We start from the raw sequence: 26,426 nt of genomic DNA, 5'->3' as shown, positions 1-26,426 counted from the left end.
CCTCTGCATCCAGACACACTGCCCTCTCTCACACTGCCCCCTCTGCCCTCTGTCACGCTGTCCCCCTCCTCTGCCCTCTCTGACGATGCCCCCCCTCCTCTGCCCTCTCTCACGATGTCCCCCCTCCTCTGCCCTCTCTCACGATGTCCCCCCTCCTCTGCCCTCTCTCACGATGTCCCCCCTCCTCTGCCCTCTCTCACGATGTCCACCCTCCTCTGCCCTCTCTCACGCTGTCCCCCTCCTCTGCCCTCTGTCACCCTCCTCTGCCCAGGGCCACCTTAACAACTTTATGGGCCCCCGGGCAATGCAGTGTACCAGGCCCCTAAAAAAATAAAAATAAATATATATATATATATATAGTGTGTGTGTGTGTGTGTAAAAAAAATATATATGTAGGTAAAAAAAAAACGTGATTATATATATAATCACTTTTTTTTACATATATATATATATATATATATATATATAAATAAATAGGGGCCCCCTTAACTTACCTTAAGTCCGATCCTCTTTTTTTTTCCACGCCGCTGAGTCTCTTCTGCCCTCTTCCGGGCTGTGGTTGCAGTGAATGCTGGGCGTGACATCATGCCCAGCATTCACTGCGAGCACAGCACGGAAGAGGGGACCAGGGAGGGAGCCGGATCACCGCTGATGTGACCGCAAGGTAAGTATTTAAAAAAAATAATAAAAAATAATATTAGGATTCGGACGGGGCCCCCTTGCCAGCAGGGCCCCCGGGCACCTGCCCATCGTGCCCAATGGAAGAGACGGCCCTGCCTCTGCCCTCTGTCACGCTGTCCTCCTCCTCTGCCCTCTCTCACGCTGTCCTCCTCCTCTGCCCTCTGTCACGCTGTCCCCCTCCTCTGCCCTCTGTCACGCTGTCCTCCTCCTCTGCCCTCTCTCACGCTGTCCTCCTCCTCTGCCCTCTCTCACGCTGTCCCCTCCTACGCTGTGTCCCCCTCCACTGCCCCTCTCACGCTGTGTCCCCCTCCACTGTCCCTCTCACGCTGTGCCCCTCCTCTGCCTCGCTGAGCCCCTCCTCTGCCCCGCTGTCGCACTCCTCTGCCCAGCTGTCGCACTCCTCTGCCCGCTGTTACACTCCTCTGTCCTGTTGTGCCCCGCTGTCACCCTCTTCTGTCCCCTGTTACACTCCTCTGGCCTGTTGTGGCCCGCTGTCACCCTCCTCTGCCCCTGTTACACTCCTCTGTCCTGTTGTGCCCCGCTGTCACCCTCCTCTGCCCGTTACACTACTCTGTCCTGTTGTGCCCCGCTGTCACCCTCCTCTGCCCCTGTTACACTCTTCTGTCCTGTTGTGCCCCGCTGTCACCCTCCTCTGCCCCTGTTACACTACTCTGTCCTGTTGTGCCCCGCTGTCACCCTCTTCTGTCCCCTGTTACACTCCTCTGTCCTGTTGTGCCCCGCTGTCACCCTCCTCTGTCCTGTTGTGCCCCGCTGTCACCCTCCTCTGTCCTGTTGTGCCCCGCTGTCCCCCTTCTCTGTCCTGTTGTGCCCTGCTGTCACCCTCCTCTGTCCTGTTGTGCCCCGCTGTCACCCTCCTCTGTCCTGTTGTGCCCCGCTGTCACCCTCCTGTCCTGTTATGCCCTGCTGTCGCCCTCCTCTGTCCTGTTATGCCCCGCTGTCACCCTCCTCTGTCCTTTTGTGCCCCGCTGTCACCCTTCTCTGTCCTGTTGTGTCCCGCTGTCGCCCTCCTCTGTCCTGTTATGCCCCGCTGTCACACTCCCTCTCACTCCTCTGCCGCGCGCCAGCCATAGAATAAAAAGAAAGAACACAGAAAATTACCAATCTGTCGGGCGCCGGGACCCAGCAGACTCCTCTCTCCCGCAGAAATTCAGTTGATATTCAGTGACAGCTGCGGGAGAGAGGAGTCTGCTGGGTCCCGGCGCCCGACAGATTGGTAAGTTTCTGTGTTCTTTCTTTTTTTCAATGCTTGGCCCGCGGCACCCCTGGGAGCCGCGGCGCACAGTTTGGGAACCGCCGCACTACAGGGTTTTCAGTCATCGGGCCAAACACCCGATAAACGACCATTGGGCTCGATATCACATTAGTGTGTACACTGCACCACTGTATCACAAAGCTCATTTTATAGCTTCATTTGATTTTCAAAACGGACTAAAAATCTCGTTCAACGATGGAACGATGTCGTTCCAATCCTACAGAGTGTTCGCACTCGGGACCGGCAGTGTCCATAAATCTCTATGGAATGTGCAGACAGGGCCATCTTTTCCATTGGGCACGATGGGCAGCTGCCCGGGGGCCCCACGGGCAAGGGGGCCCCATAGGCACGGCTCTTAATGAGAATAAATAATCCTGCAAAAGAAAAAAACCTGGAAAAAAAACCTACAAGGGTCACTGAGCAAGTACATCTATCTATCTCTATATCTGTATACATCTATATATCTATATCTAGGGACCCCGGTGCACTGCTTTGCCCGGGGGCCCATAATGTTGTTAAGATGGCCCTGAGTGCAGAGTCACCATCTTTTCAACTAATGGTTATGACAGATGACGAGCACAGATCTGAGGGTAAATCATGTAAAACGTTAATAGTGTGTACACATGATCGGGACTTTTAACTTTTTTTTTTCATCACTATATCGCTTCGGGAGAAATTTTGTACAGTGTGTACCAAGCCTACGGCAGAGAAATGTTAGGGTGTGTGTAGTATTTGGGGAATTTTTGTCTGCCCTTTATTCTCTGCGATATACACATGCATGGTGCAGAAGGCATGAATGTGACACACCACTGAAACAGTTTGATCAAGCTGAAGCCAATGTTTATAATAATATATTTTATTAGTTCTTCTTTAAATCGACTTTTTTTTTTATTACTGCTACAATTATTTTTTAAATGTTTATTTTTTTGGAGCAGTTTTGGTGATCTCCTTTGCACACAGACACTGTGGTGTTTAGAGTTTTCTGGATCTCAGCCGCTATGCGATCAAGGTTACAATTGATCCAATATCTTTAGGATCTGATCTGGATGATCAAAGGAAATCCTACTGACGTCATAGTGCCCAACAACAAGAACTTGTCACTGTAAGTGGAAAGGTGAAGGCACTTCCTTATTTTTATCACAGAGCAGTCCAAATCCATTTATGGCTATGCCGGCAGTTGCCATTAAACCCATCACCTTTCTATTGGACATAAAGTTATTATCTGGGCGCTGGTTCTGTCATAGTGTCAGTGGCGTTGGTGGTAGATGGTAAACCAGAAGAAAGTTTTAGACTTAACCAATTTGTTGGTTTTATTTCAGAACTTGTAACAGATGATATATACAGTGGCTCACAGTTGATATTGACTGCAACAGACAGGCAGTGTGACAAGCTTATGCAGTTAATGTACTTAACTATATTATAGTACATTCATACATGCAGATAAGCTTGTATTGTGGGCGATGTCAGAGAACAGGTTGCTCATATATAATTTTGTGCCTCCGGTCACTTTATATATCTATATATAAGAGAACAACAAACAGTGCAGCTCAAGTTATCATGTCTTTTACAGTTCAACTGTCACTGGAAGAACCTGCTGAGAGCTGAAATTCCTGTCTGCGTAGAGCAGTGTGGACGGCTGGAGGCTGCCCCACTTCCTGTGTTCACTAGACTCCAGGGGACACCACTACCAAGATGTGTGGTTTAGATCACAGGAGCCCAGATTACCTAACAACCCTACAACATTTGCTGCCTTACTTGAGCCCCTGTGTGACTCAAGCTTAGGGCAAAAGGTGGCGAGTGGGAAAAGTCGGATGTTGAATCGAGTTCTCAACTACAGAGCATGTACACTCAGAACAGGCCACAAATCAAAACTTTTACTATATAAAATGAAAACCGTATTCCGACACAATAACAAAAGAAACCCCTATATCTCTTGAAATGAAAAAATAAACAAAAACAAAATTCTCTTGGCTAGACTAATAAAAAATAATTTTTTTGTTGTTAAAAACAGATATATATGTAAAACAGAACACCAAACTGGTCATCAAAAAGTTAATGTTAAAATGTATAACTGGATACTTCTCCATTGGATATTTCATAACTTCCTCTGTGCAGTGAGTTGTATTAATACACGATTTGGTCAACGTTGCTCATCCCATTCTCTGTAACAGAAAAGTGAAACAAACGCCACATTCTCAGGTAAAACATATTGCAGTGTTCTCCCCAGAAAATGTTTCCAGCCGGGGGCATTAAGAAGCAGCCGGGTGGGGGCAGTTGTAATATTTTGCAATAATATAAAAAAATGTTGGAGGTTATTGCCCCCACCTGCCAGGACTGGTCAGACTGGTGGTCAGTGGTCTAACACACACACACTGCTGGCTGTAGTGCTCACATAGTGCCTGTTATAATAGGGAAAACAATGGTTTATTCTAATAGGACTGTTAGGCTTTAAGAGCCGGATGGCAAGTAAAAATAGCCTGGTGGTGCACCCGGGTAATAGGTGCTGGGGAGATCACTGTATTGTACACTGCTCAGTACTATGCCAATCTGGTTGGTTTGGATACCCAGACTCCTCAGGTGGCATCCTGTCAGTCAGATGGGTTAGAATTGTTCATCACCAACTCACGGCTGATCAATCCTGCACACCTGTAAATGAGGCCCAACAAGAGTTTTGGTTGTGGCAAGGGGGCCCGTCGGAGGTTAATGGAAAAAATAAAATCCTGCAAAAAAAAAAAAAAAAAGGAAAATACTTACCTTGCGGTCATGTCAGCTGGTACTCCGGCTCCCTCCTTTGTCTACTCCTCCGTGCAGCGTTCGCAGTGAATGTTGGGCGTGATGTTATCACGCCCGACATCCATTGCGGAGCGCAGCACAGAGGAGTCACCCGCGCGAAAAGAACAATCGGCAGCAGTGAATCGGAGAAAAGAAGAGAAGAGGATCGGAGAGAACAAGCCGATTAAAAGGTAATTAAGGGGGATTTTTTTGGTATTATTTCAAGGGACGCTGACAAGTGAATAAAAGTCACCTGGTCCTGGAGCTTAACGGACCTTATCTCCCTGCTACATACTTCTACTTGTAATACTAATGGGGCATTATATATTATTCTCTTATAAGCCCATTACAAGTTGTTATCCCTTAATTAACATAGTGGTGTAATTAGCAAAACAGGTGACAATTTGGGGTCACAGTGGTGTATATGTCAGCAGTGTCGGAATGGGACATGAAGGGCCCACCGGGGGACTGCAACGCTAGGGCCCACCAAAGGGGTGTGGCCAGCCATCATAAAGGCAAGATCAGACACTAGAGGGGGAGTGGTCAGCCCACGAAGGACAACTAGCACCACAGTATTGTACGTATATAAAAAATGCAGTGTGTATATAAAGAGTACACAGTCTTGACCTGACCCTTAGATTGGACGGAACAGTCCCAAAAAAAAAAATCTGGATTGTCCCACTGGAAGATTTGACAGACTGTCCTACCTGTTCTTGTCACTCAACACCTGTGGCTGATGGTTTTTTGGATGATCTGCTATCGTTGGTGTTAGTTTATTTTATGTGCGGCCCAAACCAACTCTTCCAATGTGGCCCAGGGAAGCTAAGAGGTTGGAAACTGCTTTAAAGTATGACAGGTTGAAAGCTACAAAGAATCAGCTTTCCACATTTTCAGCAATTCCTCAATAAAGTCATACACTTTTTCATTTTTGTATAACTCCAAACTGGGGACAAATATATCGCACCCGCCTGGAGCAAGTAGTACCTCATGGCAGTGGTGACTGTCTCAATGGCCGCAGGCTTTCTAAGCAAGAAGACTGGTGAGCTCTTTGAACATAGGGATTGGCCCACAAACTGTCACCGTGCAATCACATGTTAAACAATAGATGCAAAATGATTGGTCATCTTAGTGCCTTCACTTGAAATATGCCAGACAGGATCCAGATTACCTCAATGTTACAGACACAGGCATTTTTTAATATCCTAGGGCGCAAACAGAATGACAGAGCCAAAATAAAGTGTTCTCCTCCCAGGATGAGGTCTAACGCTCCCTGCAGGCCAATCCCTCGTCCAATATTAGCAAATAAAGTAATTGTTAATGTCTCATGTGGACTCTTTGAAGAAAAGAATGTGTAGACGTTTCACAGGCTTGTCAAAACTAAAGATATCTGAGATAAGGTAGTTATTGAAAACACAACTTCCAAGAATACCAGAGTGGTCTGTGAACCGAAATACCACAAGCAGCACGGTGGCTCAGTGGTTAGCAATTCTGCCCTACAGCACTGGGCACGAATTCAATTCCCAACCATGGCCTTATCTTTGTGGAGTTTGTATGTTCTCCCCGTGTTTGCGGGGGTTTCCTCCGAGTGCTCTGGTTTCCTCCCACACTCCAAAAACATACTGGTAGGTTAATTAGCGGCTATCAAAATTGACCCTAGTCTCTCTCTCTCTCTCAGTCTGTGTGTGTATGTTAGGGAATTTAGACTGTAAGCTCCAATGGGGCAGGGACTGATGTGAATGAGTTCTCTGTACAGCGCTGCGGAATCAGTGGCGCTCTATAAATAACCGATGATGATGAAGTAGCTATTCTGAGGCTGAAATGCAGCAATACAGAATATAGTATCTACATGAACCTTGATAACAAGGGTACAAAATCTAAATATGTAGTTTTGTGTGGAGTTCAATATATTATGGTAAATGGAGATCAATAATTACCAATAGTGAGGGAAACCCATTGCCCGCATGGCGCTACCACTTGCCCGTCTAATATAGGCAGCAATGTACTTAATGCTTTTCCCCTGTGAAATTCGTTTCATGGAAAGATAATAATCAGTGTAATGTTCCAAATTGTGCTTGAAGGGATATGAACCAGTCATTTATTAAGTTACAATGCTCCCCCCCCAAAACATAGCTTCTTGTGAGTCTCCTCAATTTGGAGCACCAGCATTATATAATCTAGTATTTTAGTTTAACATACTGAATCTACTCAGTTTGGAGAGAACTGTTCAAAAAAAAAAAAAGTCAGTGATCAAATTATCATGAAATGAAACTTTATCAATTAATGACGTTTGACCAAAGTATTGAAAATAAAAGAAATTTACCCGATAATATTATTAGTATTACCATATAGCGCCACTAATTCCGCAGCTCTGTACAGAGGACTCACTCACATCAGTCCTTGCCCCATTGGAGCTTACAGTCTAAATTCCCCAATATACACACACACAGACACAGACACAGACACAGACACACACACACACACAGACACACAGACACAGACACACACAGACACAGGTCAATTTTGTTAGCAGCCAATTAACCTACCAGTATGTTTTTGGAGTGTGGGAGGAAACCAGAGCACCCGGAGGAAACCCACGCAACTCCTCACATATAAGGCCATGATTGGGAATTAAACTCATGAACTCAGCTTTCATAAAAGATTTGAAAAAAAGACCAAAAACAAAAGTTTTATCTATTTATTTATTTATTTATACAAACACAAAAAGCAGCAATTTTTCTTAGAACAGAAATTCTATCTAGAAGATGCAGAAAGTAAAAATATATTCTGGTTACAAATGTGAAAACAGACAAAGGAGCGCCCTCTGCACGTCTTCTCGTTGTCGGGACCGATGCACCAGATAACCTTATATACGGTTGATGCTGCAAACAAAATAAATCAGGCATTTTTGCTGTATAAAAGTAATATTAAATACCAATGTGATACACAACATCTGTTCTGCTGATTGTACATATCACAAGTTCAAACCTGGGGCGTTGGTGACAGCCCAAATTTTTCTTGATAGAAATGAAAACGCACAACTATGGCTGAGAAAAGAATACCAAAAGGTAATTATTGCGGATATCCAAAACATCTAGCTGAGGTTCAGCTTTGGGCGATCCAGTTCCAGCCAATAATTTGTTTAGTAACAAAAATAATAATTTTTTTAATGCTATTTGGTAGAAAATTAGATCACCCAAAAAGTTAAGAAAAGCAAACAAAGTTCTACTTCATCGCTGTACAACTTGGTCACGGGTATAGGCTGCATACTGGCTCCGTTCACAAAATAGACGTCACCACTGTGTGTAGGTGAAAAAGTCGACTTAAATGGTACAAAGAAACTCCGACATGAAAACATCGGTCTTATTTTTACAAAGTAATAAAATCTTGCTCAACACAGCGGAGACTTCTTCGGTTACGCCATTGGTTCCAGAATAGGGAGACAGTGGTGGGTCATTTCTGTGGGAAACGGATATGTGATTGGACAGATAAGGGATTGTTGATCCCTACTGGGAGGTACAGACAGCCGTCAGAGGGAAAGCTGGATGGACCATACATGCAAGAAAAGAAAGTTTAACATCTGCCCTGCAGTCACTGCAAACGCCCTATGTATGTCTTAAGAATCAATGCTCTCAATCGAAGTTCTATTAAAAAGGGACAAATCACAGAATGCAGTTACGGCTGGACGGACATCCCACGGTACGCAGCCAAACTAGAACACAGAAAATACGCAGCCGAATCCTTCCCAGGATTACAAACAGGCCAAACGGTTCTGTATCTGACTACTGATATGCAGTGCAGCAAAATTCACCTTTCATTAGAGATCCTTTTCCTAAGAAAACTTTACTTCCTAGTGAAGAAAAATAAGGGGCAATTAGTAATAATGAATAAATTATAGGCAGTGACAACTACTTCCTGTGTAAGCAAACGATAAAATATAAAAAAAAAAAAAATCTGCCACTTGTTGCAAAACAGAAAGGATCACTTGAAATAGAACAAAAAAACTTCTATTTATAAATAAAAGATATCATATGCCCCTATCACAGGGTTACTAATCACCCTCTAAATCAAGAAAGGATTAATTATAATTTGCTCATAGTATTTGTATCTATTAGTCGTCATCTGTTATCAAATGCTCCCTATGGTAAATTTACATGTAAGGTGCAGATTTTAGGTCCAAAGACTACAGGCCTCAAACGTTAGAGAGATTATTCCTAGAGGTGGGTATGAGAGAGGAGAGACCAAAAGCGTAGGATTAACATTGATCGACAGACCAAAGAGATTCCATGGCGATTCTGTATTTTACCATGATAATCCGAAATCTTTATTTTTAAGAGCAAGGAACAGCCAGAGGTAGATAGATTACTGCTCAGAATCTGCACAGGATAAAATATCTACCTCCTAAATACCTGCACTCCCAGGAGCTGTGCCATTATTGTAAACAGACAAGTAATGAAGGAATTATACATGTTCCTTAAATGCCCATACCTAATACATAATTGCCTACTCTCCCGGAATTCCCGGGAGGCTCCCGAATTTTGGGGAGTCCTCACAGACTCCCGGAAGGGTAGCGCATTTGCCGAAATTCACGGCAGTGAATGGAGGGGACGGGGCTCAATCGTGTCGGGGCTATGGTGACGCGACAATGTCACCCCGGCCTCCTCCAACCCCATGTCACATGACTTCTCCCCCCCCGAATCTTAAAAGTTGGCATGTATGACCTAATAACACACTTACTGTCACGCATATACTATGCAGATGTTAGCCCAGTATTTCAATGTGAAACATATAACCAATAAACAAAAAGAAACAGGCACATTGACACCGATCTCTAAAGCGGAGTAGGCAACCCGTAGCTCTCTAGTTGAACTACAAGTCCCAACATGCTCTTCTGGCCTCTGGCTGAGCCCTGTAGGGTCACAACAGGCTATCGACCGCCTCTAAAAATCAGGATTTACTGACACTTTTACTGACTGCAAGACCAATCCCTCCCCCGCTTCCAAGGTGATTTACTGCACAATGGGCTGTTCCGCTTCTCCGGGGTTCACATGCTTCTGGCATGTAGGACAATACCAAGTCAGTCTTTTTAGCCCATGCGGGGGCCCGATTGCTTCTTTTACAACTTGGTGGCCCTTTCCGCAGCATTCCTTCATGTAGATGTGGTAGCGCAATCCTTTCCTCTGCATCTTGTTTCTCAGCCAGTCTGCAGTGAACGCTATCGCATGGTCTATCAGGGCAACCAAGGTCTCTGCAGGCAGGAGGGAGCCCAGGGAAAGCGGATGGGTCTGTGCCAAGAACAGAATTTCATTCTTAATGATGTTCCCTGGGTAGAAAAACTTAATTAAATAAGCCAATCATGTTTGATTGAAATTGTGTAATATCGAAGTTAAATAAAAAATTAAGTAATAGAAAATAAATAAATAAAAATGTAAGGCTAATGTGTCAGAAACAAGCTGCAGAAAATGACCCACTTTAAAATTCTTAACCCAGTCACTTAAGATATAAAAATATGAAAATCAATGAAAGTGGATTTTTCATTTTTAAGGGGTTAAATTTGCAAAATAGAACCCAAAAAAACATATTTTTTGCAACTAAAATCCCTATCCTGTCTCTCAGATATTTTATGTACACTCTAGTAGAAAACGCTCATGCCATATTAAGAGGGCCGACCATATAGTCCTCTCTCCATGATGGTCCCTCTCTGTCAATGAGTTAGAACGGAGCACAAATAGGTTTCCAGACTACTCCATTTAAATTCAACGATAACGACGGAAGGAGCCAACCTTAGGTCAAAGACTCTCTATGGTGGTCCCCTAAAAATGTCAGGAGCTTCAGGACACGTGTTATATGCTCTGCTAGAAAGTATACATAGAAAATGGTTATAGACAGGACAGAGGCCTTCAAAAAAGTCTAAGCCACATTTTAGCACAATAGGTTCCTCTCAGACAGTTTGAGGCGCACACCAGTTATTAGACACATTAGTAGAATTTGACTCAGACTAACAGAAGTAGAATCAATAACTACAGCAGCGAATTCTAAAGTTTGAGATATCCGTATGAAAATCTCAGGAGTTGTACAAGCTAAGGCGGGAATGTGTGGTATATTTATTTAATCCGCGAGTATGCTAAACTTGCATTAGTAGGTCATTATATTGGTGGCACGAGTTTCAGGTAGTTCAGTTGTACTTACACAACCAAAAACTTTTCACTTGGCAGCTTTGGCTATTCCAAAAATGGAACAAATGAATTTTATACTTACTATGGGGTGTAATATTTAAATAAAAAATATATAAAAACACACATAAGGTAGACTTCTCTGAGAACACCATCCTTACCTACTCCAGAGAAGTGTCTTTGGTCCATCAGGGTAAAGCAGACAGGTCTTGGATGGGACAACGCATGCAAGGCCTTCTCCTTATCAAACTCTGGGGAGAGGATATCACAGGTGGGCTCCACGAAGGGGGACGAGCACCAAGTCATCCGGCAATTGTAAAATACCAAGAACCTCTCGCCATCAAAGTTCAGCCTCAGCCTAACAAGCAACATAAACATCTTACAGACTAAAAGACTTCACTAATTGTAAGGTAGTGATTATCATGTCTATTTCATTGTGTGGATTACATCTTGGGTGGGACCAGGGGGCAGATAAGATAATTATGAAATTGCAATGTCCATCAGATAGATTGGTAATACATTATTAGCATATCTGTCACCCAGCCAAATTAGAAATGTGTCCCAGAACAGTCTAGCCTCCTGGCAACCCAACCCAGGATGCAAATAATGCTAATTAATTTTCACTGATACTCTGGTTCTATAGTTTAGCCTGTGTCCATATCTCTGAGTAAAGGACTATTTTGGGCTCAGAGGTCAACATAAAAGCTCAGATGGACAACACCCTAATCTACATCTCTTCCCCTGACCTCCCCCTTCTGTAACCCAATGTCTTTCTGCTGTCTCCACATGGATGTCCCAACGCTACCTAAAGCTCAACATGTCCTAAACAGAACTTATTATCTTCCCTCGTACCAGAATCACCACCTCCCCTCAAATCTCCCTCACTATCAATAACACCACAATTCCATTTCCTCAGTCTCCCAAGCCCGCTGCCTTGGTGTCACCGAGACTCCGGCCTCTGCTTTATTCTTCACATCCAGACTCTCTCCCAGTCCTGCTGACTCCACCTTAAAAACATTGCCAGAATAGGCCCTCTTCTTACTCAACATGCTGCCAAAACTCTTATCCATTCTCATTATCTCCACTACTGCAACCTCTTGCTATCTGGCATTCCCCTCACCCATGTATCCTCACTTCAATCTATCCTAAATGCTGCAAGACCAGGGGCTGGCTGGTAAATTTTATCCCAGTGGGTGAGACTTGGCTCAGCAGCATATTAGAAACATTTTTTAAAAAAATAAAAAAATATTTTTTTTAGGTAGCCCAGAGCCCAGCCCAAGGGGTCCGGTCCGGCTCTGCCCAGCCAGCCCCTGTGCTAGAGTGATTTTTCTCTCTCATGGCGCCTCACCTACTGCACAACTTTGCAAATTCCTACACTGGCTCCTTGTGTCCTTCAGAATACAATGCAAATATATACCTACAAAGCTATAAACCACCCCACCCCTTCATACATGTCAAATCTCATGAGAATAATGCTCCCTCTCAGCTCTACCTCTGACCTGCACTTTGTCTCGTCTCTGGTAACCACCTCTCACTCCCGTCTACAAGACTTCTCCCGTGCTGCTCCCCACTTATTCCCTACCACGCCCAATCAGGATTTCCCACAGCCTTCAAATCTTTAAACGTTCTCTGAAAACCCATCTCTTTTTTAAAGCTTACCTTATCCCTGATGATACTATTCACTCTAATGTACCCTCACAACTGTCCCAATCTCCAGTCTGAGCCACACTTGCTCCTCTTGTTTCAGCTGTGCCCTCTTCCACTTAGAATGTAAACTCTCCAATGAGCAGGGTCCTCCATAGCCCTTGTTTTCATGTCTGCATTTATTGTGTCTACCTTGTATGTCCGTTTTATGTACTGTTTTCTCTACTCTACAGTGCACCAATGCCTTACAAATCTATGATATTAATACACTGCCTGTTGCAAACATATGGATAGAAACGTACAGAGCCAGCCAAAAGATCTCTTATTTATGAATATTATCTCTCTTCAGACCTGTGGTTCTTAACGCTGTCCTAACGGACTGTCCATCCACAGTGTTATGTTTTCTAGATATCACAGAATCGTATGTGGAGTTGGTGCACAGGCAAAAACTGAAATTGTTGTTTAAATGTCCCCCAATCGGGCACCTGTAAATGTGTAGGATCAGTGATGTCATCTTCCCATCACCGGTTGCTCCGAGACATGGAGGCAATGGAGATGTACCTGGGTTTTGGATCTCTCCAGTCCCCTCTCTTGTTTCCTTGTTTAGCGCGAGATAACTCATTGGCTCTGACGCTTCCATACAACCCAAAGTGGAAGCGTAGCCATTTGCGCAAGAGGTTTCCCTGGCCTGTTCCTAAATTCCTCTGGTCATCGGAAACATCAGCGGTGCCTTCACTCAGTGACCAATCCTTCAAGCTCTTCTCTCCGTGAGAACCGTCTGACTCCCAATCATCCAATTCATGTGAAGGAACCTGCTCCATTATCCCACATCCAAATGCTAGGTACAAATTCTTTCCATGAACCTGTAAATACATTTGTAGGAAACTAGTGACAAACTAAAAAAAATTAATCACCTTAGATGAACACGTTCACCGAGTGTCCGTTATAGATTTTCACAGGTTACTCTATAAAGAGTTAGGCTGGGTACACACTACTGAAAATTCCTCTTGATGAGATATCTGTAACAATTTTACCAGCAACAGAAAGTCCCGATCAGCAGCCAATTCCTGTGTACACAGTATACACGTTTTACAAGATTTACCTTCAGATCTGTGCTCTGCATCTGTCATAACCATCGGCTGAAAAGATGGTGACTCTGTAAACTCTATGGAAATCTATGGACAATGTTAGTCCCAAGTGCTTACCAGGGACAAATGCAGGATTTGTAGAGGTTGGTTTCCACACCACGCCGCCAGTGGGCGTGACCAGCATGCATGGGGGCGTGGCTATAATTTTTAGACAGTACTTGACTGCTCTCCAACTACTCCTATCCCCATAATATACATGGGCAATGCTGTGTGCACTACTGTTAGGTGCACACAGCTCTCCCTTTTCAAGCAGAGCTGTGCGAAGCGGGAGCAGGGTCCACACACCTCAATTATACAGAGCCCCAGGCTTGGAGGGGGGTTTCCAAGCACTAGGAACCCCCCTCGGTTTGCCTATGCATACACACTGCAGAATTTGCCTGACTGTACTCTATCATTTATAAAGTTTTAAGTCTGTCTATAAAATAAAACAATAAAACATGATAACTGGAGCCTACAAACTAATGCGATATCGGACCTAACAGTTATTTATCATGCAATTGGCACGATAATCGGTAGTGTGTACCTAGTCTAAGTAGAACAATACACTACAAGGACTAAGGAGCAATAAAGGAGCCAACAATGAAACATGGTTATATAAGTTATACATGTACACTATAAGGACAAAAGTATTTGGCCACACCTGTTAATTCAGGATTATTTATTGTGTTTCAATCAGACCCGTTGCCAGAGGTGTATAAAATCATGGGAAACATTAAAAATAGGGAAAAGAAATGTATATACTACTGCACGATTCTGCCCGTCTTATACAATTTTTGCAACATAAATCTACCCCCATATTTAGTAATCTAGTTCCCTCACCTATGAACTGATGTCCCTTACACAGCATTCATCTGTGCAGAATTAGGATGGCAGGTGACGCATCGTTCAATCTGTCCCTACACAGTTACCTGACAGTCCTGGAATAGTTGTTCCTTCAAATCCTGAAGAGCGATCTGCCTGGTGCTGCCACTAACACTCACCACCCCGCTGGCCCACAAATGGGGAGACCAGGGAGCAGAACCTGCGCACAGTGGGACCTTCCGGCATCTCTAAAAACCAATAACATATATGTTACATCTGTCTTACTATTACAGTATAATACTGCATCAGTGAGATAGTGTCCAGTAACAGGCCCCCCATGTACAGTGTCCAGTAACAGGCCCACCATGTACACAAACAGACAAGTCCCCCGTGTACAACCCCCACTGCACACATACAGACAGATCCCTCCCCCCCCCCCGTGTACACATACAGACAGGTGTCCCCCCCCCCCCGTGTACACATACAGACAGGTGTCCCCCCCCGTGTACACATACAGACAGGTGTCCCCCCCCCCCCGTGTACACATACAGACAGGTGTCCCCCCCCCCGTGTACACATACAGACAGGTGTCCCCCCCCCCCGTGTACACATACAGACAGGTGTCCCCCCCCCCCCCGTGTACACATACAGACAGGTGTCCCCCCCCGTGTACACATACAGACAGGTGTCCCCCCCCGTGTACACATACAGACAGGTGTCCCCCCCCCCCCGTGTACACATACAGACAGGTCCCCCCCCCCCCCGTGTACACATACAGACAGGTGTCCCCCCCCCGTGTACACATACAGACAGGTGTCCCCCCCCGTGTACACATACAGACAGGTGTCCCCCCCCGTGTACACATACAGACAGGTGTCCCCCCCGTGTACACATACAGACAGGTGCCCCCCCCCCCGTGTACACATACAGACAGGTGTCCCCCCCCCCCCGTGTACACATACAGACAGGTGTCCCCCCCCCCCGTGTACACATACAGACAGGTGTCCCCCCCCCCCCCCCCCGTGTACACATACAGACAGGTGTTCCCCCCCGTGTACACATACAGACAGGTGTCTCCCCCCGTGTACACATACAGACAGGTGTCTCCCCCCGTGTACACATACAGACAGGTGTCTCCCCCCCCCCCCCCGTGTACACATAGAGACAGGTGTCCCCCCCGTGTACACATACAGACAGGTGTCCCCCCCCCCCCCCCCGTGTACACATACAGACAGGTGTCCCCCCCCTCGTGTACACATACAGACAGGTGTCCCCCCCCCCTCGTGTACACATACAGACAGGTGTCCCCCCCCCTCGTGTACACATACAGACAGGTGTCCCCCCCCCCTCGTGTACACATACAGACAGGTGTCCCCCCCCCTCGTGTACACATACAGACAGGTGTCCCCCCCCCTCGTGTACACATACAGACAGGTCCCCCGTGTACACATACAGGTCCCCCCCCCCCCCCCGTGTACACATACAGACAGGTCCCCCCCCCCGTGTACACATACAGACAGGTCCCCCCCGTGTACAAACCCCCCCCCCCCGTGCACACAGACAGGTCCCCGTGTATAACACCCCCCCCCCTCCTGCACACAGACAGGTCCCCGTGTATAACACCCCCCCCCCCCCTCCTGCACACAGACAGGTCCCCGTGTATAACACCCCCCCCCCCTCCTGCACACAGACAGGTCCCCGTGTATAACACCCCCCCCCTCCTGCACACAGACAGGTCCCCGTGTACACCCCCCCCCCCCCTACACACAGACAGGTCCCCCGTGTACAAACCCCCCCCCCCCCCTGCACACAGACAGGTCCCCCGTGTACAAACCCCCCCCCCCCCCCTGCACACAGACAGGTCCCCGTGTATAACACCCCCCCCCCCCTCCTGCACACAGACAGGTCCCCGTGTATAACACCCCCCCCCCTCCTGCACACAGACAGGTCCCCGTGTATAACACCCCCCCCCTCCTGCACACAGACAGGTCCCCGTGTATAACACCCCCCCCTCCTGCACACAGACAGGTCCCCGTGTACACCCCCCCCCTACACACAGACAGGTCCCCCGTGTACAAACCCCCCCCCCTGCACACAGACAGGTCCCCGTGTATAACACCCCCCCCCCCCCTCCTGCACACAGACAGGTCCCCGTGTATAACACCCCCCCCCCCTCCTGCACACAGACAGGTCCCCGTGTATAACACCCCCCCCTCCTGCACACAGACAGGTCCCCGTGTACACCCCCCCCCCTACACACAGACAGGTCCCCCGTGTACAAACCCCCCCCCCCCTACACACAGACAGGTCCCCCGTGTACAACCCCCCCCCCCTGCACACAGACAGGTCCCCGTGTACAACCCCCCCCTCCTGCACACAGACAGGTCACCCGTCAGCCGCTTGCAGACAAGGGAACCTCAGCGCCTCCTCCCCGTTATAGCTCGTTACTTGGTTCCGCTACAGTGGGGTACGCAGGAACAGGACCGATCCAACTCTAATACACAGGGGAGGACATACTGACTTGTTTACAAACCGAAGGAGGTCAGGTGATATGTTTGAATTTGTCTTAGGCATGGAGGGCACGTGGTACTACTGGGCTAGACCATTCCATCGTGGACTAGTCCATTCAGACGGGGGTGGACAGATATGATTGGTTGTACTAATGGAGTCGCCAGATATGATTGGTTGTACTAATGGAGTCGCCAGATATGATTGGTTGTACTAATGGAGTCGCCAGATATGATTGGTTGGACTATTTAGTTTGGGAGTAGAAGTTTCTTAAGATTTCACAAAGAAAAAAAAGTTTGTTTTCTAGCTAAAAGTTACCTTAATTAAAAGTTATTACTTTCCAGTTGTATAATGTCCCCTCAGTCACAGGTATAACACATGGGGTAATGTTGCTGCCTGTCAGTTTCTACTCACTCCTTTTTCCTTGTAATGTATGTAATGTACCAGTCCTCGCGTACTATAAAATACACTATGTATTTTAATATTATTATAGAAGGTCACTGACCCCCGTGTTTTGGTTTTGGTTTTGGTTTCTGATCTGTATTAACTTTGCGTTTTGGTTTTGGTTTTGGTTTTGGATCTGTATTTTTTAGAAAAATTGCTAAAATATGGTAAAATCACATAATTTTGCTCTTCTTTTGTTCCTACATTATTATTAACCTCAATAACACTAATTTCCAGTCATTTCCAGTCAATTTTGACCACCTCACAGGTCACAATATTATTATCATACACTTCCGGACAAAGACTGCAGCGACCTGGCTGGATGTAAGGCGAAAGAGCAACGACACAAACACACGGCAGGTCATAGCGCATCTAGGACACGTTGCCACACAGCCAGGGCCGGATTAACCCGAGGGCTTTCTGGGCTAAATCCCAGGGGCCTCGGGCAGATGGGGGGCTCGGGTTGGGGGCGATCCCGCCGCCGGCTTCCGATTGTCAGGCAAGGCATGCTGGCAGGCAGCTAACAGCAAATCCGATGCTGTCAGCGGCCGCGGTGCTCGGCAATCTCCTTAGTAAGGAGATCTCGTGAGAGTGAGACTATGGGGGGAGTAGAGAAGGAGTGGAGCAAAGATAATAGATCATGACTATCACATCATATCATTATCAAGCAAGAAAGTAGAAAATTAAGGTGCTAATGTAGAGATGTGCCCTGCTGCTGTGCCCAGGAAGAGGGCGAAGATGTGCCCCTAGGTACTGCCTGTGAAGAGGGTGAAGACAGAAGAGAAGAAGATCTACTCACCATTCCTGCATTCCAGCGCCTGTAAATATTCCTCTTTCTCCGCAGGTCCCGGCAGTAGAGGGCAGGTGAGCCAATCAGGGCTCACCTTCCCTTGCTGGCCAATCGGCGGCCGGATAGGTGAGCCAATCCTGACTCACCTCCAGCCGTTTGAATCGTTGGCGAAGCGGCGAGCCAATCAGCGCTCGCGGCAGCGCCGAGTGAGGTCAGCGCACCGGCGGCTATTTAAGCCGCCAGACGCCGCCATCTTGAGAATAGTCCATTGGCGGAGCAGGGAGAAGAGGACGTTGTGGGACGTCCGGTGTCAAGAAGACAGAAGACGTTGGAGGAAGTGGTAGGGTGCCCTTGTAAGGGCAAGGAGCTACCCTGCCACTAGAAGACAGCGCCGGAGTCGCCGACGTGGAGCCCTTGTAGGGGCTTAGGGCGCTCCCGCCCAGAAGACAGCCGCGCACCGAACAGGAGAAGCGTCAAACTGGGCTGGAGGGTCTGGAAGTCCCGGAGAAGAAGGCGTTGGGGACAAGCTGAGTATCCTGCGCAGAGCAGGTAAGTATATTCTGTGCAGTTAGGTTTGGCACAAGGCCCGTGGCACTGTAGTGGGCATAAGGTCCTGGCACAGATAGGTATAGGTAGGGATTTATAAGGGGCTAAAATATCCAGGCCCGGACCTAAGGATATATAATGTATAATATACATAAATTCCTACAGTAAGCACTACCATTGATATATTCCAAAAGAAATAAAAACTACCTGCAAGGGAAATATATATATATATATATATATATATATATATATATATATATACATGAAATATTCAAGTCGAATATTACGGGCGGTACCTATAATATAAAAGAAAAAAATCACTTGCGATACCACTGGGGTTATTTACCTTTTGGAATGCCCCTGTGGTAAACAATATGTGGGCAGAACTATTCGAAAATTAGGTCTGAGAATAGTAGAACACCTCAGAAATATTAAATATAAGTTAGACACCCATAGTGTTACTGAACATTTTTTGCAATTACATGATCACGATCCCTCTAAGTTGAAATTTTTGGGAATTAGTAGGGTATCCAAATCTTGGATTATATAAGAAAAATATTGCAAGAAGAAACAAAATGGATATTTAATTTGAAGACCCTTGTGCTTAATGGCCTGAATGTTGACTTCGATCTTAACATGTTTTTATAAATGTTTTGGGTTTTATTTTCATATTTTCATCATTTTTATTTATTTTTATTTTAATTTTATTTTTATGTTTAATTTTAATTTTATTTCTATAATTATTTTAATTTTTATTTTAATTTTTATTTATATCTTTTCATTTACTTACCCTTTGCCAATCTAGAAGGTAGAGGCATATCACATTCAATTTCTTGGGATACTATTTCTGCTATTACTTGATCTTTTTTCAGACTTTATCCACTACAAAATGACTCCATATACCTAGGACATTTATTTGTTATTATGGCTTACATTTAGTGTTCATAGAGTACACTGCATGTCTGCAATCAATCAGAGGAATTAGTTCCCTATAAAAGGTGCTCTAGAAGAATCGTTCAGCTACTTGCACTACATGTACAAGATATCACTGAAGAAGCCCTATCGGGTGAAACACGTAGGTGGAATACATCATTCATACATTTTTCAGCCTTTGGACATTCGTCTATTTATTGTTCTAACAGTTAAACTGTCCTTTTTTTTTTTTGTTTTTTTGTTTTTTATTTTTATTTTTTTTGCTCCAGCATAATCAGAAGACACAGCTGACGACCCAATACTATCAGTATACGCATGCGCAGTTTCCGGACAGCACCTGTGAATGTCTCTTGGTTCTATTAGACATCTCCCCACTAGGGATACTGGTTACTTCTTCCCGACACTTGTTTTATTACCCACGATCCCTTCTACGAGTGGGTGGACATACTATATTTCTTCTAAACCGTGAGTCAAAGCCATTTGTAGGATTACATACTTTGCTGTTTGGAACTGTCTGTTTTTTGGACTCATTTTATGTTTAGCCATCATCAATTTCATGTATATATATATATATGGAAAAAAGTAAAAAGAACAGGGCGCCACATAGTGTATTACCAGATGAAATAGAAACATACACTTTGCTATGATGAATTCCCAGACAGGGAAAGCACGTGACTTTCAAGTTAATAACCCGTGAAGTCAATTACACATATGTGAGTGAGGTGACTCATATCCCACTAATAAAAGATTCTGCGTACCAGATACCAAGCTTGAAAGGCACAACTGGAATGCTGATGATATTTCTATGTCTGTTTAGACGGCCAATACTGACTTCTCCTCAGCAGAATAACACTGATTACAGCTGGAACCTCAGACCATAGGCATAATAAAAAAGCTAAAATAGTGTGATACTGTATATAACAGATTTATTTAAAACAGTGAGTATCTCACTTACATAAAAACAGTGTGAAGTATACACATAAAGGTTTCTTTCACCAGTAGTCATCTGGACTTCATGGAATCCAGTGGAATGTGTGTTATATATATATATATATATATATATATATATATATACACAAGTTAACCCGTGCATGATACTCATGCATTCTAGTCAAATCAAGCTACTTAAGGTCTTAAAAAGGTTCTTGTCATGCATTTGGGCCTAGCCCAGGCCTCCTCAGGGGAAGAGCGTTACTTCCCAACACAAGCGCCCTTTTTAATGTGTGTTCATAAGGTAAAATTACCTCACGAAAATGAATTTGACCCCTCAACTCGTAAATTTAGCCTTTACTACCCCTCCCACGGGGGAAGGGGGGATGATGGAAGTTAACTGACTTGACTATTCAAATTTTTTTGTCAAATAATGTCAGTATACCAAATTTCAGGTCAATTGGATGAGCCCTTTCTGAGAAAATAGTTTTTTCCACACACACACACACACACACACACACACACACTAACGCACGCCTCTACACATGTGTGTTTATAAGGTAAAATTACCTCACGAAAATGAGTTTGAGCCCTACCAAATTTCAGCCCTTTTTGATTTTTTTTTCCCCACACACACTAAAAATTTAGTAGGTCAGTGTATAACTCTGCCCAGCAGGTGGCGCTGCAACTTGTTTTTTTTTTTTCACACACACACACACACAGACGCCAGTAAGCATTTATATATTAGATATATATATATATATATATATATATATTTTTTTTTTTTTTTTTCCCTTGCAGGTAGTTTTTATTTCTTTTGGATTATACCAGTGGTAGTGCTTACTGTAGGAATTTAATATATTATACATTGTAAATCCTTAGGTCCGGACCTGGATATTTTAGCCCCTTGTGGGCAGTTTGATTAAATATGTTGATTTTAAATGTTTAATGCACTGCACTAATTTATCTTTGCGTCTGGGAGTGTATATGTTTTCTGTTATATATTCGGAGAAGAGTACCCACCTCCATAACACTGTTCCCTCTTTGGCTGCATTATACACTTTTATTAACGAAGCGCGGTGATTCCATTTGGTGGTCTAGGGAATTATAAGGGCACAAGGCCCTAGTTAGTCGGGCTGAGAGCCCATAGTCAGAAGGGCACCAGGTCCTAGTAGAGAGGGCACAAGGCCCTAGTTAGTCGGGCTGAGAGCCCATAGTCAGAAGGGCACAAGGCCCTAGTAGAGAGGGCACAAGGTCCTTGAGAGTTAGAGTGGGCATCAGAGCCCTAAGTTGAGCAGGGCGCGAGATCCAGAGGAGTAGTGTGGCACGAGAGATTGAGTCTCAGGCAATAGACCTGATGTAACAGTTGAGCAGAAGGCTCCTGTTGTTCCTCTACATAACCGTCTGGTTAGGTAGAGGTAAGTGCCTTCCGTTGTCAGCCTTCCATATAGAGTAACAACGTGTATTGAGCCTGTGTGTTGAAATATAGCATTGTGTATATTGTGTTTGGTTGTGCTGTGTATGTTTCTTTCCAGGTGCAAGACGTCAGGCCCCCATTAAAGATAGACTCTTGTTTCCTTACTGTAATCCTGTGATACTCTGTGCCTTAGGGGTTAGTTAGAGCACACACGCAGTGAGGGTTAGGACACACGGTAGTCTTCCCGTCCCGTAGGTCCCTGGGGTTACGCGGGATTCCTGAGGCAGTGATTGGACACCTCACTGGCAGTGCAGCACAGCCCCTTTGAGTTCCAGGGGTGCGTCCCGTGGTTCCAATTAGGTGATCCAGTCTGAGTTCCGGCAGGGTTCCTGATGGTTCCAGATTGGGGCGGTGTTTCCACTAGGGTGTACGCGAGTTCCATCAGTGGCCACTGACGGGTCCGAGCGGACGCTGTCACCCCAGTGGCGCGTTTCTTCAGTGAGCACCGGTCGTGCAGGTGGCAACTGGTCCTAAGGATTTTGTGAGTGACCCCATAGTGAGAAGAGTCTACTCAGTACGACCTGGGTAAGGGACAGGGTCAGCCCCGGAGTAGAAGGTGAACACCGGCTGGTGTTCCCCGCAGGTAGAGGGAGGAGGTTTAGGAAGTTGTCACAACTCCGAGGGGTTTTTGTAGATCCCTTGCCTCTGTCTATATAGGACTTGCCCAGGAGTGCGGAGTCTAACGGATAGGAGGTATTTACCAGGGATCCCGCAAGGGGATATGGACTCCGCTGCTCCTATTCCGCAGGTCACGGTCTCCCAGGCAAGGACTGACAGAGGATAGTGGAGGCAACACACAATGACACGGTGGGTGAGGTAACACATAATAAGAGTTCAGGATTTCACAGGCTTCAGCCATGGTAACAATAAGACACTGGAGTTGGTAGCAATGCTGTAAAGTAGTATATTGATTGATGGTACAATGAACATGGAAGATATATATATAACGGCAGATATTGAATACACGGCAATTAAGATACATGCAGGATGCAGATCACATTATGCTACTTCATAGTTGGTAACTTTTGACAACTGCATAGAATGAGTAAACGATAGTTCCAACATAAGATGACAAATGGAGAATACGTGGATCCGATAATGTAACACACGGCAGATAGATGTGAATCACTGGTCAACAACAGCTCCGGTAGAATGAAGATGTAGAAGGGTTGATCCAAGGATAAAGATGATTCTACGTAGCAAGTGGGTTACAGGTATCACGATAATTCACAGCATAGAACAGCAATAATCGTTGAACAAATGTTCTATTAATAACAGTTCCAAAGGTATAGTTGAACAGAAGAAACTTCAAACAGTTCATTACCTAGAAGTAGCAGAAACAAGGAGTATCCTAGCCGAGTATAAGACTGCAGATAACTGGTGTCTTCCAATAACATATGAATAACGGAAACAGCACTGTTAGGTCAGCCGGACAACAGCGAGGACTTGAACCATAGAACTAGCTGCAGGCCGTAGTACTTCGGCGGGTAGATTATTCACAGGGAAAGTCTCAATAGAACCCAGCAATGACAATACAACAGCAGGTGTGCAGGTTTAACCACAGGTGCAGCAATCAACTCACAGTGGACGTTCAACATGAAGCTAGACAGCAACTGAGGAGTTCAGCAGAGCAGCGTGGAACTACAGGTACCAGGTACAATAATGGTAGATTGCAGAAGTCCGCGAGCAGGTAACAACAGTGAGAGGTTTTAGCGGAGCAGCATAGAACTACAAGTGCCAGATGCAACGGTAGTAGATGCAGACATCAAGCCAGCAGGTAACAGCAGCAAGAAGTTCAGCGAGGCAGTGTAGAACTACAAGTACCAGGTACAACTGTTGTAAATGCAGAAGTCCAGCAAGCAGGTAACAGCAGCGAGACGTTCAGTGAAGCAGCGTGGAACTACAAGTACCAGGTACCATGGTTGTAGATACAGCAGTCCAGCAAACAGGTAACAACAACAGGAGGTTCAGCTGGGCAGGCGTGGAACTACGAGTACCGGGTACAATGGTTGTAGATGCAGAAGTCCAGCAAGCAGGTAACAACAATGAGAGGTTCAACAGGAGACATAACAGAAGGTCAAGTGGTAGCAGCCAGGACCAAGGCAGACTGAGTAACAAGAAGAACAAGCAATGAGCCAAGGACCATGGGTAGTTTAAGTAATGCTCCAGAACCAATGAGAATTGAAGGGAAGTCCAAACAAGGTAGTCAGGAACACCTGTGCAAAGGTAGTGTCTTAGAAACAGGAATAGGCTCAATCACGGTTTCCAGAGGCAAGTCACAATGCTGGCACCTATCTATGGGACCGGCGTGTGACAGGAGTACACTACACCCAGTACGTAGCGAATTTCCATTACCTGACCATTAGTTGTTGTAGGGTCAGGGCGCCTGTCGTTAGCTAGTACTAGTTGTGAGGGTGGTACATTTAGCCTCACCTATAGAGTAGAGGGAGGACGTGTTGTATTCTGTCTTCCACAGGTAACGGAGAGAAGCAGGAGAGCAGGGACCGGAAGTTGGAGTGCCCTGGGTGAGTATAGCTCTCGATTCCTACTTCTGGTTAGGCCCTCACCGAGGGGTGAGTGGAGTGTTTAGGGCAGGACTGTTCTTGGTCCCAAATACTCGTAGTCCCATGCCCTTGGCAAGAGCAAGATGAGGTGTTGGCAGATGGGGTTGAGTGAAGGTCTCTTCTCCTTGCCGTAGCCTCGGACAGTCCCTTTCTGGTAGGCACGGACTCAACTTCTGTTTCTTCCTTTGAGGGAAGTGGAGTTATGTGACGGAGGTTCAGTTGCTGTTCTGCTGGAATAGGTCCAGAGTGGTATCGGTCTTCCCAGGGTCCAGGAATCAGACATTCACTTGAGACGGAGAACAGCTGGGTGAATCTGAAGCGAATGAAAGGTGGTCATCGTTTGGTCATCTTCCCACTTCACTAGGAAGGGAACAGATGTAGGAGGCTGCGCCAATCGCCAACAAGGTTCTCGGCTGTGCTGAAAGTTCTTACAGAGTACACACTGGAGGGTGGGCAGCTTAGGTATTGCAAACAAAGTTTGTACATGGGTCTCCAAATTCCCTTTTTTCCTCCCAGTATGTAAAGGGACTGTCTGACATGTCTATTTCAATGGTGTCATTAAAATAATCCTCCACCATCCTTTAGAAGTTGATGGTAAGATCAGGAGGAGTTACGGCAGAGGTTCCACGGTTTTTGGTCAATTCATTTGCCTGAGAAACTGAAGGAAGAGATGCCGTGCTGTCACGTACCACTTGAGCTGTAAACTTGCTCATCAGGTGCTCCTTGCATCTCTTGAGATCTAGGTCATTTGGAAGTAAAGAGAAGACATAGCTCTTAAACCTAGGATCAAGTACAGTCGCCAAAATGTAGTGATCCGATTTCTAGATATTGATAACTCTTGGATCCTGGCGAAGCAAATAAAGTCCGACATACTTAGCGTAATTGCTTTGTTTCATTTGCTCCATCAGTTTCTCAAGCTGCTTTTCCAAAAATCTAATTAAGGGAATCACTTGGCTCAAGCTAGCAGTGTCTGAACTCACTTCACAGGTGACTACTTTGAATGGTTTCAGCACCTTGCACAACACGGAAAGTATTCTACACTGTTCTGAACTAAAATACATAGCCCTCCTTTCCCAATGTCATGGCTTCTGGAGTAAGTGTGGATGGCTTTCGCTGTTCCTCCATCCTCAGAAGCATAGAAAGGGTGGAATTCCACCTTTTTGGTGGTAACCTCTTGCTTCAGTTGGTGGCAGGACAGATTAAATTGTTCTTGTAGGTGCAATCTCCTACATGCTGTTGTAGAATACCGGAAATGTCCCAAAATTTTACGGGCCACAGACAGCATCTCCTGCACGTCCCTGTCATTTTTCAAAATGCTCTGCACCACCAAGTTGATGGTGTTAGCAAAACAGGGAATGTGATGGAATCCACCCAGCTGTAATCAGAGAGCCTCAAGCTCGGCTCCCTGAGAACCGTACACACCAGAACTTAGCAGATCCACGCGCCCTGGGAATTGAAAACAAGGCAAAATGTCATTGTTACATCGTCGGATGTCACGAGTTTTGGATTCTATAAGTACCGCTCTCCACGGCAATCCAGCGCCATTTCACAGAGGGACACAGAGAGAGTAGCACAGTTCTTGTCAGTCTCTAGTGCAGTTGGGCAGCGTCATAGGTAGAAAAGAAAGAGGAGGGGTAGCAGTGTTCTTCAAAGTCTCCAGTGACATCCATTGGTAATTGTCATTGCTGAAATAGAATTAATAGGGCTGGCAGGCTTGGTATTCTAAATCTGCAGTCACATTGTAC

General features: G+C 45.6%; 1 protein-coding gene across 1 annotated transcript; it reads right to left on the bottom strand.

Moving 5' to 3' along the window:
• Window positions 1–7,411: 7,411 nt before the first annotated feature.
• Window positions 7,412–17,067, bottom strand: NEIL2 (nei like DNA glycosylase 2). The gene is given in 6 exon segments (XM_075201216.1): window positions 7,412–10,046; window positions 11,058–11,254; window positions 13,102–13,403; window positions 14,597–14,674; window positions 14,676–14,737; window positions 16,879–17,067. Coding segments are annotated over 5 exon segments (951 nt in total). The 5' UTR covers window positions 14,736–14,737; window positions 16,879–17,067; the 3' UTR covers window positions 7,412–9,732.
• Between the last annotated feature and the right edge of the window lie 9,359 nt (window positions 17,068–26,426).

This window comes from Mixophyes fleayi, chromosome 3 (assembly GCF_038048845.1).
Source record: "Mixophyes fleayi isolate aMixFle1 chromosome 3, aMixFle1.hap1, whole genome shotgun sequence".
Classification (NCBI taxonomy): Eukaryota; Metazoa; Chordata; class Amphibia; order Anura; family Limnodynastidae; genus Mixophyes; species Mixophyes fleayi.
This window is presented reverse-complemented; position numbering and strand designations above follow the sequence as displayed.